Raw genomic sequence first — 20,507 nt, 5'->3', positions numbered from 1 at the left:
AAGTTGGGTTTAATCATTGGAGTCTGTTGATAAGTAGTGTATCGGCTGACCCAACCAAATTCTGCAGACTGAATAAAACTGGATTGGATGGAGTTGGTAGGACGGAGTAACTGGTTTTTGTGAAATGGAACTGCGATTGAATTGATTTTGCACAAGGCCCTTCAGTACTTGTGTTGTGAACTGAATACAGAAACCAAATCTGTAATCAATCCAGCTGTAGAGGCTTGTAAAGACGAGTTAAGAGGTTGAATTTTCATACTGAGTTAAGGTTCCACTCTTCCTGAACCTGAACTTTGTTCTATCCTAAATGAAATTGTCACTATCTGCGTTTGCATTACAAATGTGCAAAATCTTTATATTCCGCTAATGTTGAAAAAAACAGTTGTGCAATTATGGTCTCTTCATTTTGTGAGAAACTTGATTAAAATCACACCATCTACAATAACTCTTTGAGGAATCTGCATTGATATGAGTTACAACAACATTTAATTTCCCTTTGGGATCAATTAAGTGTTTTTGAATTTGAATACTCCCACTACTTCCTGTTGTTTTCTTCGTGGTTTGCGCCAGTGGCAGCATCCGGTTGTTGATCACGCAAGGCGTGAAAAAGTGTTTCCATTCGCAGTTTTGCAAAATAAAGCAACTTTGATCCAGCCAAAACACGTTCTTCATACTAGTGCCAAATTTTAAATTTTTTTAAATTAAGAACAAAGTTCCTCAAAATTGCCGTGTTTTCATTACTCAAATTTTAATTGAAATGTCAAATTGCGCAATTATACGGTCAGTAGAGGACCAACTTCTGTCATTTTGGGGGTTTTTTGTTGCCGATTTCCAGTTGTACACTTAAATGCTTTGTGTTGCTGCCACGTGATTGGCTCATTTATTATATGGACTTGAGCAAAAGTACCTTAAAGGAGGACAGTTGCGTGTAAATGAGATGTCATGCCTCTGCTTTTCTTGAATATATGAAACTAGGATTTGTATGGTTGGTGGGGAGAGAGGAAAAGGAGGCCTGAGGTGAGAATAAATGTACTGTGAAGGATTGGAGTGCGATGAAATGCAGTTGATGTGTGGCATTGCTTTTTGGTTTAAAACACTAAAATATCTAAATCATTTATACATGAGGGTTTAGAAAACTCATACATTCAATAAGTAAGAAAATAATAATAATAATAATAAAAAAAAAATTCCAGAAGATTAATTTCCGTTAGGAAGATAACTTCCATTAGGCTTCATGGAAATTCCACTTTGGCTTAATTCATGCAATTAATCATTTTACTTTGGTTTAAACCAAGAAATCTGAAGCATTTCTTTCACATCCCCTCCTTCCAAATCTACAAAATGGAACAGTAATTCAATAAGCCATAATTTAATGAGTCTGTTTCCTGGATGGGAGGGACTCGCAGCAGAAACTGTTCCCAGTCTGGACTGTGAAGAGGTAACTGGGTCTGGAAGTGGTTCCAGAACCTGAAGGCCAAAATGAAACCACAAAAAAATAAATAAATTAGCCTTATGGGTTTAGAAGAAATAAAAGCTATAAAATGCAAATATGTAAATTTTTTCCCCTGTGTGTTATTACTTGTGGTGGTAGGTGTCGGGATCTCGGCTGATGCGGTTCTGAAAGCCGATGTACAGGTCGTCCCAGAGGCCGCCGTGCAGAACCACGTACCTCATCACGCCGATTCTGTTTTTAACCTTAAAGTTAAACACAGAGAAACGTTAGGCTGTTCCTGCCAGTCATACAGAGCATGATTGACAAAATGTACATCTTCTTTGAAACCTTAATACCTTCAATATGTCTGAGTGGATATGTACAGTATATGAGAAAAAGCCTTTTTTAGCAACAGGCACAGAGTTAATATCGTCTTAGTTGCAGTAGACATCGTTCAGACCAATCACACCTTGAAGAATCAGTGAGGAATTCCAGCAGGACTAATAACTTAAGTTGCAGCACTGACTGATTAACATTATATTCTGTTCAAGTGACCAAGCACACAGAGACCCAACAAGCTAGGTGAGGAATGAGCAGGTCATTAATTTACATCTGACTTAGTCTATGCAAGTCCAGTTACCTTCAATTTAAGCCTGATGTATCAGATCTGACTTAAAGGACAGCTTTGTGTGATTTGGTATCAATGATCATATGAGGGGTTCCTCAAGGTTCTGTTTTCGGCCCACTTTTAGTCAACATCAGTATTATTTCACTAACTTATTACAGAGCGCAGCAACATCAGTTATTCCATTATCTATTGTCTACTGTCTACGCTACAAAACTGCAGCTGATGCGAAACACACACAGATGTAAACAACCTTTATTTCTCTCGGAAATAAAAGCAGCCAGTCGCAAAGCAGCCAGAGAACCGGGAGTGCGGTTAATTTTCCTTGGTGCTGATTGGCCGTACCACCAAGAGCAGAGACAAGGAAGTCTGTAGATGTTAGCTTCTGGAGCAATCCAGAAGCTAACGTATTCTGGATTAGAAGATCTAATCCAGAAGATGTTAGCGCAAACATCTACAGACTGTACAGTCTATTGTACTATTACAATAGGCTGACAGTTTCAAATGATTTTAGTTGTCCGTGGGCAGTTGCGGTTGTCTTACCCATGCATATTTTAAGTTCTAAAAATATGTTCAGCTCCTTTTTGCTGCTTCGCACACAAGAGGAGCTTACCTCAAGGTAGGAGTGCTCTCTGTCCGGTCTTGTGGAAGGAAATGACAAATCCAAAAAGTCCACCAGGTAGTCGTAGCCATTACTCACTGGTTTAAAGCCGTCATCTGTTTCAATCATCTAAATGAAAGTAAAATGTCAGTTTAAAATATTTTAAGTTTGGATATCAAAGGGATGAAGAGTAAAGGCACCATCTCTCGCAACAAAATATATAGAAGAAAATCAAGCAATCCAGCAGCCATGGGAAAAAATAAAAAGATTGAAGAAGAGCCAAGAGTTTCAGTGATAGGTTTTTGAAGAAGATTGGAGGTGAATCCTTCTGGTCAAATAATATTTACCCGCACCACCAGGTTGTAGTTTTGAAAGCCTGCCCAGCTGTAATAAAACTGGATCCAGCTCTCATGCTTAAATATCTCACTGCTGATGGCGCTGTTGAGTTCATCCACATACAAGTCAAACTCCCAGCTGTCCTTGTAGATTTTGGCATTGGCTGGAGGATCAGTAATGGCCTCACTGGAATTGATCACAGCAAAGGAAGCAGTGAAGGAAAACGAAAAACTGCGAAGGCTTTGAGATGTAGCAGTTTTAACCGTTCTTTGTTTTCACATCTTGGTGTCGATATTTGTCATTGGGTACTTTCTCCTTTTCACAAACAGCCAAAAGTAGTTTCAGGATGTGAAACTTCTCAGATATATCCAAAGACTATCTTAAATAGATGCAAGGTTTCCTCTAAAAAAAAACTTTCTAAGCCCAGTGAATGACTGCACTAGCGCAGTCATTCATCTGGCGTCCCGTCGTGTTTTTGAGTTGAATGTTTAAAGTTGACAGGAAATTTGAAAGTATCGCTTGATAATTATCTTGTCAAAAGGTTGGAAGATTAATACCTGAACACCAATTATAAAGTCTTAAAAAATGCAAACATTTTAAAAAGACTTTAAAAAATAAACAATGCTAAGTCTGGTGGGGGCATAATGTAAGCCTGGTGGCCCGCCAGGCTTACATTGCACTGGGGAAACCCTGAAATGTGACACGTGAAGGCGACTGGCTGAAAAATAAGGTCGAATACAAATGTATGAACTGTACTTTTCAGATTTCAACTTCACAACTACACGCGACTAATGTTGGACTCTACATGACACCTCACGTGAACTCCTTTGATCTGGCCTATTTGCAGATCGCAGCCTAACCTTTATGTTGTACTTTATGTACCATCTTAAGTTGACATTTGAAGCTTTTCTGAAGCGTTCTCAGCCAATCGCTGAGCGAGCATTTTCACTCTTGATACAGTTTTTAGAAAGGTTACGGTAAAGTCACCCTACCATCACCTGAAAGTTAATCATTTATGCTTGTTCTCGACTTCTAGAGATTAAGCATCTTCACGCTGCAAAACTGCAGCTGCACAACATGAAAACGCACAACTGCATTACACAAATCAACGTTGAGTCATGGCCCACCTGCTGTCTTTCAGTGCGAGGCCGAGGTCCAGCACAGCGCCGGGTTTGGGAGTCCACGTCTTGGTGTCCAGTGAAACCTGATTGATGAGTGCGTTGAGGTCCTCTGCTCTGTTTTTGATGTTTGTATCCTTAATGTACCTTCACCCATTTAGAAGAGAGAAAAAAACCACATTGGTAGGTCAAAGTTTACAACAAACTGTTCATACATTACTGTTTAGGTGCCATGGCTTTGTTTATCAATACTATTCATTATCTTTGAGATAAAGTGCTCACAGCAGCTGCATTTGCTGTGACATCAGAACAGTAGAATGTTATTAGGTCCTCTCATTCAACCCCAGTGCATCAGTCATTGGTGCAACTCCTCCCCAATGCAGCTGTGTAAACTCAACTTGTCTGATGGATGAGCTTCCACAAAATATCCAGCGAAGGGACAGTAGATCCTCGGCTGCAGGGATTTGACCAGCGTGGCTTTGTAGTTCAGTAATTTCTTCCTTTCGTTCTTGATGAACTCTGCCTTCCACGAGTCTGAGAATGAGGAAGCATCACCATTGGTACAATGTCAACAGTGTCGTGCACAACAAAAACGTTTTTGGCTTTGTGATTTGTTTTGTTGGGGAGCTAAAGGTGGCTAATAACAAAACAATCATCACTCCGGACTCCGTTTAGATCTGCTTTATTTTGGACCAATGTTGGAGGGTTCTGGTGCACTACACAAATCAGATATTCTCACAGAAACCCTGGACTCTCGCAGGGAGCCGTGCGTATTTATGCTCAAATCTGTCCGTGTGTGTGTGGCGTTCTCAACCGGTCCTTTTTGGTTGACGCAGATCTCTTGACCCGCGTTTTGCTGAAACGATAAGAGCGTTTCCTGGAATTGTCCACAGCTGGGACCTTGCAACATTTGGCTAGAAGGGTGTTTACAACAGCTTAGTGATTTATTCACAGCTCTCCAAATCTGTATTCCTTCCTCACTTTTAGATCAGAATGACGCATTACATTTGAGACACTACATTTCCTTTTGATAACAACATACCTGAGTGCAACATAATGTTGTTTGGCAACTATTAACATACTTTTATTTCTCTACGGTTTCACATTTTGGTGATTCGTGCCATTGCTGTAACATCTCTTTGTTCTGCGAAAGGTGTTCCCCAAGGCTCACTGTTAGTCCCACTGTGCTTTCCATTCTCCTACTTGAGTATTTATCAATAAAACTTCTGTGTAACAACATTTTGTTGCCTGGAACAAAATGTTTTTGAGTGACTATTGTTCACTCAAAATTTAATGAGTGACATTAAAGACATTTTGCTTGTCCATCCATTGAAACAACACTACCAACAGTGATGGTCTGAACCAGATCAATCTCATACACTGCAGTGAAGAATTGCCTTTTGGCACAAACACAGTCTGTTGATGGTGTTTGGCTTTCTTTCATTATTTTTCTAAATTTTATAGTAAAAGAAAAGAACCAACTATATTTTCTGGGCACCACTGTACAGTGTTCAGCTCACCGCTGTATTTCCCCCCGTGAAATGTCATGGGGAATCCAGACGCACCACCAGCAAAATCACTCATCATCAGATCCACTTTTTCTGGTAGTCTGCCCCCATTTGGCCTGGTGCAGTCCACCGTGTTCAGGATCATGTGACCTGGAAAAAAAAAGCCCCCCAAAAATGTAATACACTTTAAAAGAAAATAAATGGTCAGATGGTGTTTTACAAAGGCAAAATCTTCGGTACCTTTATAGTCAACAATGATGCAGGTGTCCATTTCAGGATGGACACCATCCATCAGAATCATAAATCTCAGGTTATCGTCAACCTGGAAAAGCAAAAGCAGATCAGCAATGACTAATCAAAACGGTCAACTACCTTTTCTGGTAAAGACTGATTTTGATAAGCAGTGTAAACCTTACATTTTGCCAGACACCAAAAGGAGTGACTCTGATGTTGGTCAGCTTGACCTTGCTTTGTTCCAAATTCCTGTTGTATTAAAGCAGATAAAAAAGGGGGGAGGGAATGTGTGCTGAATGAAGTTTTTGTAATAATTTTCAATCTACATAATTTTTTCTTTTTCTTTTTTAGTAATCGCAAAAAAATTTGATAAAGGAGATAAACTCTGATGAAATATTTAATTACAAAAGCTCTAATTATTTAGATTTTTAATCCAGTCCCACCAGCAGTTAAAATTACTATATTTTACTCTTAAAACGTCATTCAACTTGGATGTATTTTGATGATTTTTTTTTTTTGCAAAGAAAATTGTTATGAACATGTTTTATATCACCCATAGACCTATCCCAACCTGGTCAAGGAAGCATAACGGGTCACCTTTAGCATATCCCTTTGTGTTGAGGTCATAGGTCAGTAAATGAAACTACATCGTTATCATTTTACTAACCAGAAAACTGGTCTGGATGTGTCACCAACATATATGGGAACGTCTGGCCTCCGTTCTGACAACACCTTCAGAGTGGGATAACTGGAAGAGAAGCAGAATAGATTTGTTCGAACCCCAATTTAGACTCTTATTGTTGATGTTCACTTGATATTAATGGTCAAAATCACTGACTACTATTAGCATAATTTGCCATTGTTACTAAAAGTATAAGTATGTAACAACTACTTTACACACTAATGACTCTAGTGGAGTGGCCGCTCAAATGCTATTGAAACGGGAACTGGTTTCATCTAATCTTTGCATTTCTTCAGAGAACTATACAACTCTCGCACAGCAGCACAGAACTTCAGATGGAATGAGAAGATTGTATTTGTGGGTGACAAAGTGTTGCAAACATTGAGGGAAAACTTCTCAATTTCTCTGTTCTATCGATCTTCACTCGGTCGAAGATCACGCGAAGTGATTCACTCACTTAACCGACATGATTGAAAATGTCAAAGAAATATGGTTGCGTAACAAAAACCATCACTGGGGAAACATTCGTCTTCAGGAGTCAAAAGGAAGTCAGTCAGAGCTGATGGGAGGATTGATGTGGTTAGGTGTTGGGTAACGACGATAGTGGCAACGGTTTAAATAAAAGCATGTTCATGTGTTCGAGTGTCCTAGTCAAAATCCAGACCCCAAACCAACTGGAAATTTGTTCAGAGATTCGTCTTATCCAACCTTCTGGAGCTTAAGCTTTAATTAGAAGAATTGGTGGTAATTTCAGTGTCTAGATATCCACAGCTGTTTTTTGAAATAAAAGGCAGTTCTACAAAATAATAACTCCAGGAAGTGACAAAAACTTTAAGGTCTTAATCTGAAAAAAAAACCCAAACAAACAAACTAATTAACAAGTAGTGAAAACTACTAAGACACAGTTTGTCAGTCAAGATCAGAACAACTTTAAGTGAAAAGCAACAGAGTGTAACCAAGCTTTCATCATAAGTAGAACCTCACCGATCCGCAGACTTTTACTTAAGAACCGGACTGTGCTGCAGCCAAATCAGCTTTTATTTCATTTATTAAACTTCTTGAAATTTTGGGTCAAACAAAAAAAAAAATTGGACTACTTTGCTTGCTTGACTTCGGTTGTTTTGACACGATTCTGGTGGGGGAAAAGTTTGGACACCCCTGCTCTGATATATCTGGACATGGCAACAGGGAATACTTCCAACATTTCCAGAGTCTACCTGAGGTGGTCGGAGTGCAGGTGGCTGATGTAGATGAGATCTGCAGCACAGAGTCGGTCCAGGCAGTCTGCCGGCGGCTCGTGGAGAAGCCACCAGCCTCGAGCGAAGGCGGGACCCTTCAGCCAGGGGTCAAACAGGAAGCGCTTATCTCCCAGCTGCAGCTCCATGCAGGCGTGGGTGAGGTATGTTATCTGGAAGGGAGCGTTAAAGCGTTTATTCCTCTAGGACTAGGGGTTTTTTTTTTTTTGTTTTGTTTAGTTTTTTCTCAAAGTCTAGAAAGACAAAGCTCCTACTTTCACTTCTCCCTCCTGGAGCTCCTGAGGTTCTCTGGGCTCAGCCAGCCAGGGGTCAATGGGGTTCAGCTCAACCAGCTGCATCCCTCCATCATCCAACATTTCAACTTCTGCGAACGTAAAAAACAAAAGCCACTGTATTCCAAGTTTTCTGCAAAACCTTTAATAAAAACAATCTCAACCTGGCTATCATTTTATCATTATCATTTTTTAAAATGTACATCGGCTCTGAAAAATCAAAAAACAGAAGAGAATGCCCTGCATATGTTGTCAAGTCTTCACAGATTGATCGAATTAAAATAAGAACCTATATAAATACTAATCAGTATGTTCCTGACAGCTGCCGCCAGCTGTCTCTGCTGCTCAACAGAAGGACGTCCTATTCTTCATGTTTATAAGATAGTTGGTAGCATAATGGTGCTGATTAGCCTTATTCAGTCATACTGTTTGTAGTAAATGTCCTAGTTTATCTTATGAAACTGTGAATCACGTTGCAGCTACATATGTTTTGATAAGAGCTGAAACGTCCATTGTAACTAGGGATGATTTTCAATAACAAGAGAGGTGCAACAAAGAGAAAAACAGGCAAAGGTGGGCAGTAGCAAAGTAAATTTACTTAAAACAGTTTTTGAGAATTTATTTTGTTGTTTTTTTTAACTTGATACTTTCTACTCCACTACATTTCTCTTCCATTGGCCTCGTTTGTGTCTTTTGTTCCACCGACACGCAATAAAATTACAAACTACACCCCCCCGGTACAGCAGGTGGCGATGCGCAGCTTTGAACCAGTTTCGAGAGGAATCGTTCTCGTGCTGCTGGGTGTTGCCTTGCTGATAGTGACGTGAATGAATAACGCTTGAAACTGCAAAGTGTCTGAGCGTCAAGGAAAGCTGGTAGAAAATACCAAATTGGTAGAAAATATTCCCAAATATTCCTGACTACACTCAAAAACTTTATAAAATGTAAGTATTTTTGAAAGCACACACTCCACTAGTTTTAACTTAAGTAATATTCTGACGAAACTACATTTACTTTTAGTGGAGTCCATTATTTGACTAGTAGGGCAATTTGACTCGAGTAACAAGAAAGTGGAGGACTCAAAATGGAGGACATACAGTCTCTTTATACAATCTATTAATTTATTTTCTGTGTTCTTTTAATATTAGTTTCATGTTCTTTCCCAGTCAGACACCTGGCAGAAGCCAAACACTTGACTTTGTGAGCATCTTTTGAAATCGGAGACGTTTTAGTTGGCTTTTGTTTCTGTAACACAATTCAAAGAAGCGTTCAGTACTAGCACCTAAGCAAGCATCATGATTCAGCTGGTGCCAAATACAATGCTCATCTTACCGAGCTCGTCCTGGAGGAAGCTGTCGGGCGGGTTCACGTATTTCATCGACGACACGTTTAACTTCCAGTTGTGCTTGGTGCATTTCACCGTCCTGCGAGAACAGCAGCTGGAATTATTAGTCTCGTAATCATCTCAACTCTGCTGTTTTGTTCTGGAGAAATGGCCGCACCTGCCGTCCAGGTCTTCTATGTCCTGGATGAACAGCCCTCCTTGGTGTTTGCACTGATTCTTGCAGGCTTTGAAGCCACCGCTGCTCTTGTAGATGATGTAACATCTCCCGTCTTCTGGGTTTTTCTTGAAGCTCACTCCGTCTTTGAGCGAGGCCACCTCTTTAGCGTCCAGAGACAGCACCACCTTGGACGTTTGGGCCTCCATTTTCCTTAAAAACAAAAAAAAAAGAATTTGATAGTCGAGGAGAAATTTGGATTCGTTGTTCTCACCGATTAGCTTATGGCGTAATTTGGGTAACAATGTTTTTTTTCGGTACTCATTTCTGAACACAACTTTCTTTATCTACTATTTACCTTATGAATACTCTGAGGTTAATTACATTTATTGTTAACTGACTATTTCTAGTTTTATATGTCATAGTTTTCTACATCAATAACTTCGGTTTTCAAACCACTGATTCTCAGTTGGCTTTAGACCAGTGGTGTCCAAATGTTTTGCCCTGGTGGTCAAAACTCGCAAATTTAAGCTACTAAAAATGCAAAAAAAAAAAAAAGCTTTTTTGTGATTTTAGATCTACCTGCTCAATAATAATTTTTTTTTCCCTGAAATTGGTACATGATTAAAGATCCTAAGCACAAAAGGGGCTTTTGACTGTTGCCTTATTAAAATCAAAACAGAAAATTAAAAAAAAAAAAAATTTGGGAGGGGTAGGGGGCAGCAATTGTTTTGTTTTTGGTGATCACTTTTTAAAAGTCTATTTTACTTGTGGTTGAAATCATTGCAAGGGCCACACTTTGGACACCCCTGAACTGGACTTTGACTAGGTCATTCCAATACCTGAATACGCTTTGATTGAAACAATTCTAATGACGCTCCCAATGGAATCTTTTTTCTTTCTTTTTTTGTTCTTTTTCTGGGCAACATGTGCCATATAACCAGGTTGGCACAACACAGGAGGTGGCAGTAGGCGAATGTGCTTATTTGCATTCCCCCTCTTTGGATTTGGTTATTATTTCTTTAATGTCAGGACTGACATATTTGACCAGCTCAGACAAACGTTCATGTGTCGTCACACATTGGCCTGACAGCACATGTATTCCTCTACAAAAAATATTTCCACGGCATGACAATGCCACCTCCGTGTTTGATTTCTTTTTCCTCACACGTTGGCTTTCTTGTTGCTGCTTTTTTTTTTTTTTGTTTGTTTCACAAAAGAATTGATGAACAGGTAGCAAAATATGAATCTTTATTGAATAGACAATTTTTTCAGAAAGCCAGGACACCGAATTTAGCCGAGACTTTCCGGATTCCAATTTAATAACCATCCATGTGGGCACTGTTACTGTTTGTGTTTTTGACAGACAGACAGACAGACAGAAAGGCCTTTAATAGACTTGCATGTGTTGAGGGGAATAGAGAAATGGATGATAAAGAAGCCAAGGTGTTGCAATCAAGACATTGTACCAATGACTTATAGTCCAATGATGTAATATCTGGAGATACTGCAGATATTTTGCAGTAACTGCAAAATATAAGATTTTGCAGATACTGCAAAATGTTATATTTAATTTTGACCTTTTTGTCATGTTTGTTCTGTATAATTATTGATAAGATGTGGAACAAAAAAAGAGTAACATGAATGAATCAGCTGTCAGAGCCTCACGTTATAATATCGACTTCCACTGTTAAATTGTCAGATTAAAGTTATTTATTTGAGCACATCATAGTTATGATTATGACGTTTTTCAGTTGAGAATAGTTTGGAAATGTAAATTTGAGGCTAATTACACATTGAATCTGCTGTTGAAGAGATAAAGTTCTTCAGTTCCTCTTAATCCTCCATGACAAGATGTTGCAATTTATCAACAGCAGCATCGATGAATCTGACGGATCTTATTGGTCTCTTGAAGAAATCTGTGACTGTGCATTTATTCAAATTACTTAAGCCTGACTTTGACGTAGCCGCTCCTCCTGAGCCCAAACGGATAAAACCAGGCATTGGAGGACGTCCCAGGGTCTGATCGGACCCCTCGCAGCCTCCAGTCCTCCCAAGTCTTTGAAAAGTGTAGATTTGCCCCCCCAGCCCCTAAAAAGCTCACTAAAGAAACCTTTGTACTGAAACAGTATCAATATGAAAAGGCAAAAGAAACAAAGAACGAAATAAATGAGTCATTCACCTATAGAAAAAAATAAGGCTGAATTTTTAGGTCCCCCCCTCTGCCATAATTAGAGCAATGGATCAGTCGATGGTCCCTCAGTGTGGGACGAGTAACAGGATGCTGAACGGCACAGGCGCCGTCAGAGCCGCTGCTGCAGTACAAACAGAAAAACTTGTAATTGAAATTGTATTTCAAAAATGTGCAAGGCAGAATCCTGAGGTCAGGGCGTGGTGACAGTTTTTTTCAGTTTGCTTGCAAGCTTCATTTGCTATCAGCTGACAGTTAATCAAACTTTAAACGTGTTTGCTCTCTCTCTCTCTCCTCCACAGAGAAAATTGCTACCTCATTCTGTGGAACTAGATAACCGCTCTTTTTTCTCAATAAACAAACATAAAACCGGATGGTTCCACATCTGAGTTGGACTCTTGTTTCCTCCTCTTGCAGCCGTTGACGGTGTTTTTGATTTTGTTTTTTAAGCCTGCGTGGTGCTTGCATGTAAAAACATGTAAATGTAAACGCAGGAAACTCCAGAAACTCCAGGGGCGCCTAAACCTTTTGAGACCAAGATCTACTTTTTCTCTCACCAGCCGGCTGAGATCTACCTCATGACACGAAGACATAAAATTGTAAATTAAACTCTTTTGACTTAGTTTATATGCGAATATACATCAGATATAGCAGAAATAATAAAGCGGTAGAAAACCTGACGCAGTTTCTTCCTCGGTGAGTTTCTGACACTGGGAGGAGGTTACTGGTTTCTCAGTCACAAGCTGGTTGCAAACCTGAGGCCAGCAGGTGTCAGTAAATTATGGTAGATCTGAAATTTGGTTTGATATGAGAAGCTGCAGACTGATAGGAGGAACCAAAGAGCTCTGTAGAGGTAAAGGCAAATCTTCTGAAGTTGGGATATAATTCATTTAATTTCACAAAATTATCGCGGTAGAAGCCATTTGTTTAAAACTTAATGAAATATGTTTGTCCTTTTTAACGTTTGTTGTGAATGACTTATACTCACAAACAAAGGAGGTAATTAGTCCAATTTTGTCGTTTATTGAACGTTCAGAAACACCTGCAGCTGAAACGCGCCACAGCGAAGGTAAACAAAGGTAAAACAACCGGAACAGGTGATCAACTCAAAACCACTCGTACCTTTTTACTCTCTCTCTCTCTCTGTCGTTTTAGCACACCCGTTGCCATGGCAACCGCCTGCGCCCCGCAAGCCGAGCAGCGATTACGTTAAAAACATAACATTCAGTCCGCTACGGTATCAGGTTTCCGGGCTTGATATTTATTTCTCGATTATTAACCCTCTCATGATCACAGCGGTGGCTGATTAGCTAATTTAAACTCCTGCTCTGCTGGTCAATCGGTCTTTGAGTGGCCCTTTTTTTTGTTGTTGTCGTTTTTTTTTGTTTTTTGTTTTATTGTTAATGGAACCGAAACACACTGAATTGCGCAACATCTTGTTGAAACAGTAATTACTGAGATTATTCATTTTAACACGTTTTGTTGATTTTAAATATTATTCTTTAATGAAGCCTCAAACGTTTAGGATCTTAGTGAATACTTTAATAAGCCAGTCAGAAGAGAAGGTGCTGGTCTCATTGTCCTGGCGGCGTTCAGTTTGTCACCTGCTGCCGAGATCCACTCAAAACCTTCCCGCGATCGACCGGTCGATCGCGATCACACAAAATCGCGATCACGTGAGCACCCCTGTTCTAGAGGCGTCCTATAGCAGACATTGAAGTTTTTCCAGGTTTTTAAGGTCATTGACTTTTCATTTGTACTGACAACCCATAGTCGACAGGTTTTTGAGGTTCAAATGTTAAGTAGCTCTCTATTAGTTTGAATTCATTTTTAGGTCTATGTTAGCCCTGACCAAACATGTAAGAACTGGCTAGCATGTCCACTCTTAAACATCTTTTTTTTTCACCAACCTTTGAATATGTTTTTTTTTTTTTTATTTATCTCTAAATTAAATTAATTAGAAACGTCTTTATAACCCTTACCAGACTAATGGACAGAAAAAATTGCAGATAAAACACACCTGTCTGCCTTAAGCCAGCATTCGCTTGATCTCTTTTGCAAACTCTTGAAAATACAAACACATTTGACACGAAGCATTTTGCAGAAGTACTGCTGTGATCCTTTGAGCTATTGCAGAAGCAATGAACAGGCAGTTTCGTGATTAAGCCTGTTTTGACCCTCAAAGACCCAATGACCTGGTGTTTGACCTCAAAATGCCCATTAAAATTAATTTTTACACCCTGTTTTTACAGCCTCACTGCACTTTATCCTTCTTTTGAGAGTTTTTAGTTAAATAACTTCCTCATCATTACATTGAAGACTTATTGAGACAGCGGTAACCGTCGTTTTTCCTCTTAACAAGCTTTATCTATAAACAATTTAAAAAATGACTTGAAATGGTTTGATGACCAACTCATCCTTAAAAACTTGCCACCACTTTAACTTTGTCTGAAATAATCGGATGTTGAGGTTTTGCCACTAATTGACATCATATTTTTTTAAAGTAAATTCAATTTCTTATAAACTACAAAAAAAAATGAAGCTACTTTTAAAATTAAAGGCCATTTCAAATGTGTTGAAACGACACCAAACGTTGAAATATCAAACTGAAGCTGTGTTTGACAAACTTATTTGAACTCCTACGAAAACACTTTTGGTAAATCAACCAGGAAATCACAAAAAAAAAAAAAATAAAAAAAAAATAACCAGGATGTCTATTTTATTTTTTTAAGATAAAAGACAATAAAAGATAACAGTTAGGGCCGCTCGACTTGGCCTCGGTTGTTTATCCAAGATGATCCGAAGATGGCGGGGAGTGTCTGAAGAGCAGCTGTATGCGATAAGTTTAAACATTCATTCACTGGAGAAGGGTCAATGAGTGCCTCAACATGGCAGAAACAATATTTCATTGCATATACAGAAGTGTTATTTTATGGAGGCGCAAAATCTAGAATATTGTCAGGCTTGAAATTTACAGCTGTGTCGGTTAAGATACTTTTTTAGATACGCTGTAGTTCAGGCGGTTAATTCTCAGTTATTTTAGATTTCGTTAGAGAGCCAAACAAATGTAGGTCAGTGCAGCGGAATGGCCCTTTACTCCGACGCGTCGTGCAGCGGATGCCGGCTTCACTTCACGATGACCGCCCGGTGGAGGCGCGTGTGCCCGGCGGGCTGCCGGAGCGCATGCTGCTCCTAACAAATAACACAGTGAGTCCTGTGTTATTTCCTAGATTTGGACAAATCTGAACCTAACATAATATTTTTTAGGGAGCGAGATGAGTTCAGAAAAGTAGCTGCTGTGATGTTCGGAGCGAGATGTGAAATAGGAGAATGCGCTCTCAATAGAACACAATGATTTGAAGTTTTCTTCTACCAATAGAAGAAAAAGTTTAAAAAATAATAATAATAATAAAATCATGTCTTATTTCTTCTACTTCTTTTTATTTTTTTTCCACTTCTTTTCATCACATTTAATACGTTTAAGTCTAAAAACGTCGACCCCGGTGATTTTGTGTGAATTAATTTACAAAGGTTATGAGCTTTCTTTTTTTTTTCTCCTCCCACCAACTTATTAAAAATAAACTACAGCAATAACTCCGAGACTATACCGTCATTTATTTCTGTTCTATTTATAGATTATTATTCCTTAAAACGGCTCTGTCATACTTTAAAGTCTGATGACTAAATGCAGGATAATATATACTGTATATATGACGGGTTTTGATTGTAATACTGCGGCATTAATTACCTTCACTACATAAAGAAAACCTTAACTGTAAAAGAAAGTTGAAGTTTTAGTGCATATGTTATTATCTTGAGAACATGTCTGCGCGGTCCATACCTTCAACAAGACGCGGTTTGTCCTCCTCAGGAGACTCGGTCAGGTGTCCCTCTCCTCGGGAGTCGGAGCCAACATGGCGACTGAAGACAGACTCGTTCCTACATCCAGGAGGAGGAGAGGCTATAAAACAGCTTCCACCACGAAGAAGTGACGCCCTGCATGGTCACGCCGCTTCCGATAAACGCACATCCGCACATTTATTAAAGCAAATATGGCTACTTTTTTAAAATTTTACTTTTAAAAGAAAAATAAATACCGCGTCTGTTTATGAAAGAAAAATCGCTGTTTCGTGACTACATATACACTAAATCACAAGTTGTAGTGCATGGACCTGTTGTGGTATTTTTACTAGAATTTCACTTAACGAAGGCGCAAGTGGAGAGAGAGAAAAAGGAGTAATATATGTAATTAATGGGTTTTTAGTCCGCATTGTACAAAATTCCCGTCAGCTGCCTTATCTGTCCTTACGGTTTCTTCCTGCTCACTCCACCATATTGAAGTTTAACACTGATAAGAAACCATAACGCACAGCTTTTCTTAAAACCCGGACGGGGTTAGACGCATATATGCGTCTGTGTGTGTGTTTGGGGGAAGAGAGTGTGTGTGTGTTTGGGGAAGAGAGTGTGTGTGAGTCAGACCCATTTCCACCGAATATTCAACACTTTCTCCATAAATAGGGCCACCATGAATGTCGTTATATTCTAACAATATTATCACCTTTAATCACGTTACAATCTCTATCCAAACATTTTGATGAGATAACTGAAGACATATAGTTTGCGTGATATAGTTTGCACGAACTTATTATTAAATGGTAGAAATTGCCATAAGACGTTTGATTGAGAAAGTTTCTGCCGTGGGAGGGGAGAGAGTGAATCCAGTTTTTGTTTAACACTAATGAAGAAGTCAAGCTATAGCTCACTAACTGAACTTCTAGCAAGCTTCCTACGTTTTTATGAATTTCAAGAGGCAAAAATATTAGCCATTAAAATTAGTTAGTATTAGCTAGTTTTACCTCGTTAGCAATAGCTGTAATCCTAAAGTCAATAGCAGCTCGTTTCTCTGAAGAGCTGACGGTAATAAAGAGGAGAAAAGCAGCGCAGCGGGTCAGAGTTCACAGCCTTTTGGTTTGTGCCGACAGTATAAAATAGCAGAACTGCATAATATTAGCTTGGTGTGATGTGAATTTTATTTTTTGTTTGAATTAAAAAAAAAAAAAAAAAATTCATCATCTGAGTCCTTATCATTATGTTTGGGGCAGCAATAATTTTTTTATAAGGCAAAATAAAATATCTGGGCTTATTTAGTCCATCACAACCAGAACCTCGAGGTTCGCCGTTGCTGAGTGTCGCTGCAAATGAGCGGAGAAATTACCGTAATTACGACCGTAATTACCGTATTACGGTCTGAGCTCCATAATCTCCCCAATTTAACTAGTACTGAACCGAATCACACATTAATGTATTACAGAGACCAACTTGCCACTGGAAAGTGTCGTAAGATGCCCTGGTGGAGCTCGGGTAACTGTGGTGCTGTTCGTAGCTGTACTCTAAATGATCAGACCACATTTTAATCTGTGACAGCAGCGGATGTGTTGTGGACGTGCTGCCGAAACAACAAAAAAAGCTATTTTTGCGATAAGCGGTAGTTTTCATCACCTACCGACAAATAAAGAAACAAAAATAATTTGGCTAAAAATTCTAAACTTGCAGAGAGAGCCCAAAATGCTCTACGTGTGCTCATTTTATTGTGTGGACAAAAAGCCAATGGAAGAAAACCCGCATCACCGAAGCAACTGAGTCAGTGAAGTAACTAGATAAACTAGTGCGGGTTATTTGCGGCCATTTCTTCAAGTCGCCATCCCTCCCCGCAGCAGCTGTAGGTAGCGGTAAAACAATATTGCCGCATTTAAGCTGTGATAGCTGGTGTCCCCACATATTTTATAGCCTAAAACCTCTGATGAAAGCCGGTTAGCGAGTTGCTAACATGTAAACAAATGGCGGTTCCCGTTTGCGGCGGAAGTCGCGCCCAAAAATCACGCAAAGCCTGATGGGGGCTCGGTCTAAAGTTCTATAGTTACATAATTCTTAAATTCTAAAAGAAATTTGAATGATAAGGTTTGACTGTCCGAGTTGTAAATGAATGTATATATTTAGTAGGAGTTAAGCCAAATGACTTGAGACATTTTTTGTGTTTTAACCTACAAATAAAAGAACTATAATTAGTTTGGCCACAGCACTAAAGGTAATATTCAACTTGCTAGGAAGTCTTTGCTAATATTGGTGCATCTTAGCCATAATAAAAAAGATTACACGACACTTTGTTAAAACATATTTTGATGCCTTAAAATGGATTTTTGATTTGAAAAAAAAAAAAAAAAAAAAACCATGACGCTTCCAATGTATGTATTTATAGAGTTAGGTCTTCTCCACTTGGAAATCATGCTGGAAGCTGAATATTTAATAAGCGGAGTATTTGCATTTGTTGTCACAAACTAGTAGAAAACGTCTGTTAAGACACTTTCTCTTCCTGATAAAGGTCAGTCCCTTTATCAGTTTCTGATTATTACATTTTGCCCCAACACAAGCCACTGCCAAGGACATCCCCTGTTTTCTCATGTTGGAGGCTTCACTTAGCTATTTTTGATATTCACGGAAGGCAGAAGCAAATTGAAAGTTGCACACTAACATCTTACTGCTGAAAGAACCTAATAAATAACCAGATCTCCCCGTTTAGGGCCTCGTGACGCCTGCAAACGTCAGTGTATTTTACTGGGACTGCATGTGAGACAAACACAAAGAAGAAAGTGATTACAAAGTGCAATTGTTTTTTTTTTTAAATAGTTGAAACACATCACCAATAGAGAAACATCTGTTTTCACACAAAGTCAGAAGGGTAAGTCATTACAAAATTATGATTAGAGATTGTTTGAATCTTTATACACAGAGCCATCTGCAAACAAAGCTCATGAGAAAGGTCTGTTTATACGAGCTGCAGGACACGATGGCGAAGGGTTAGTGATCCGGGTTTGCTTTCAGTCGTGAAACCTGGACTATAAAAGTGAACTGTAATTGCTTAACAATACGCTAACAAAAAAAAAAAAGTTCTCCCAGTTCTGTACCAAGACTACAAGCTGTTCAATGACAGGGTGTACTTAGTTTCTTGAAGGCAGCTTTTCTGTTTCGACTTGTGAAATAATCCGTTGTGGTTTTGTTCAACAGGCCCCATTTGCAGTTCATCACACAAATAACAAAAGGGAAAATATGTTCAGATGAGACCAGAAGTTAACTTGTTGAATGTAGGTATATGATGCACTGAGGACATCATCCCTAATGAAACATGGTGGTGGCAACATCATGCCGTGGGGATTCTTAGAGAAATGTGTCAGACAGATTGAGCTAAATATAAAATCAACCTACTGTCAGACCTGTTGTGTGAGGAAGAGGCAGAGATGTGAGTATGGATGTGTGAAGCTGATGGAGACCTAAACCGAAAGATTTTTAGTAGCAAGTTTTCAACAAAGTGCTACCTCAGCCGTACTACACAGTTTAGGTCATAAAGGAATATTAAAAAGGTCGTAAAATAGTTGAAAGGTCATGAATACTTCGAGGCTTGCTTCACCTTGTGGTACTTTTTCCATCCTGTACTTCTTGAAATCTCTGTTGAAATAAATTCAGCATGAAAGTATAGAAATTATCCTATAAACAGCTTTCACTTTAGAAAAAGAAAACGTAAATTCTACTGTAAAACAGAGTAGAATTATGGGTAAAGTATTTCTTTTTCTTCCACTGTTGTATGGCTTTGCTATTGTTGATTTTAGGGCTAAAAATGTTTTAAAGTTAACATGAAAACAACTTATGACATGAATGTACAAACACAAAACAAACAAATGATTGTTTGGACTGATTTAATTTATTTACGGCAACTTCAACAGTTTTTTTTTTTATTGTTTTACATTTTGCTCATTTTTTTCCTGACACAATTTTACTGCTTATTACTGTTCAACATACAGATATTTTTCAGCGTTGTAATCGTGATGAAAATATCTAAACCACGGTGAACGTTTTACGAATCTTTCTCCGAACAGCGTTCCAAACAACAGAATCATTGTCCTTATCACCATCTATTGATCTTTTTCAACAACTATAAACTCCTCAAGAGTTTTTCTTTTTGGTTAAAGGACTTCCATACAGGAAAAGCGTCTATGCTGGCCGCGGCTCATTCAGAGAAAGTGTGCAAGCGTATAAAGGGAGTGGGGTGTATAAAAGTTTGTTGGCTTCAACAAGGTTATACGAGTTCAGGAAGGATTGATGACCTGTTTGCGGAGCCATCCTTAACTGTCAAAGTTGATATCCTGATAACACCATCCCTATTTTTACAACCTTATCTTGTCTTCCTACCATATCGCGCTGCAGGATTAATTATTATTCACAGTTCCTTCGTTATCCCTTGTTAAAACACAACGTGGTTGAGCTAAACCAGTCCACAGTAACAAAAAACAACGACGAACCAAAGATGAACATTTCAGTAGTTATGAACATGTTGCTGCATTATCAGCAGAATAATTTAATGCAAGATCAAGTCTGAGATTCCATCAGCCAATTTAATCAGCAGACCCAATGAAAAGAACCAGATGTGCCTGAAATTCTTAGCTTTTGTGTTAGCAATGGTTCACCACACTGAAAAAAGAGAACAAGTGATCCAACTAAAAAAAGAGAAAAAAAAAAGTTAATTGACATATTTTTTAAAAATCTGGTTCATTGCTGTAGAATTTCTTAAAATGATCTCAAGAAGACAAATCATTCAGTAATGTATTTTTGTTTTGTTCTTATCAGATGGAAACAGTAAAAAATAAGCAGCAAGACGGTCTCTTGGAGCATTTGAGTCTTTTACACATTCCGTGCTGTGTAGA

General features: G+C 38.8%; 1 protein-coding gene across 3 annotated transcripts; it reads right to left on the bottom strand.

The window, feature by feature from the left end:
* Positions 1-570: 570 nt before the first annotated feature.
* LOC102224063 (cytidine monophosphate-N-acetylneuraminic acid hydroxylase-like) lies at positions 571-15,702 on the bottom strand. Of its 3 annotated transcripts, none has more exons than XM_023349740.1 (15): positions 15,596-15,702; positions 9,567-9,776; positions 9,397-9,488; positions 8,047-8,156; positions 7,754-7,944; positions 6,522-6,602; positions 6,037-6,103; positions 5,861-5,942; positions 5,633-5,770; positions 4,511-4,646; positions 4,122-4,259; positions 3,006-3,180; positions 2,671-2,787; positions 1,580-1,695; positions 571-1,467 (listed from the first exon to the last, which is right to left on the bottom strand). In XM_023349740.1, exons 2-15 carry the CDS (start codon positions 9,770-9,772, stop codon positions 1,335-1,337), a joined length of 1,782 nt encoding a protein of 593 aa, XP_023205508.1. In that variant the 5' UTR covers positions 9,773-9,776; positions 15,596-15,702; the 3' UTR covers positions 571-1,334. The 3 variants fall into 3 exon arrangements, with proteins under 3 accessions (XP_023205508.1, XP_023205507.1, XP_023205506.1); XM_023349739.1 differs by adding an exon at positions 11,746-11,878 and having other exon boundaries at positions 5,633-5,942; positions 15,596-15,701; XM_023349738.1 differs by having other exon boundaries at positions 5,633-5,942.
* Between the last annotated feature and the right edge of the window lie 4,805 nt (positions 15,703-20,507).

Source organism: Xiphophorus maculatus, chromosome 17 (genome assembly GCF_002775205.1).
Source record: "Xiphophorus maculatus strain JP 163 A chromosome 17, X_maculatus-5.0-male, whole genome shotgun sequence".
Lineage (NCBI taxonomy): Eukaryota > Metazoa > Chordata > Actinopteri > Cyprinodontiformes > Poeciliidae > Xiphophorus > Xiphophorus maculatus.
The sequence above is the reverse complement of the archived record's forward strand: the minus strand, read 5'-3'. Positions and strand labels throughout refer to the sequence as shown.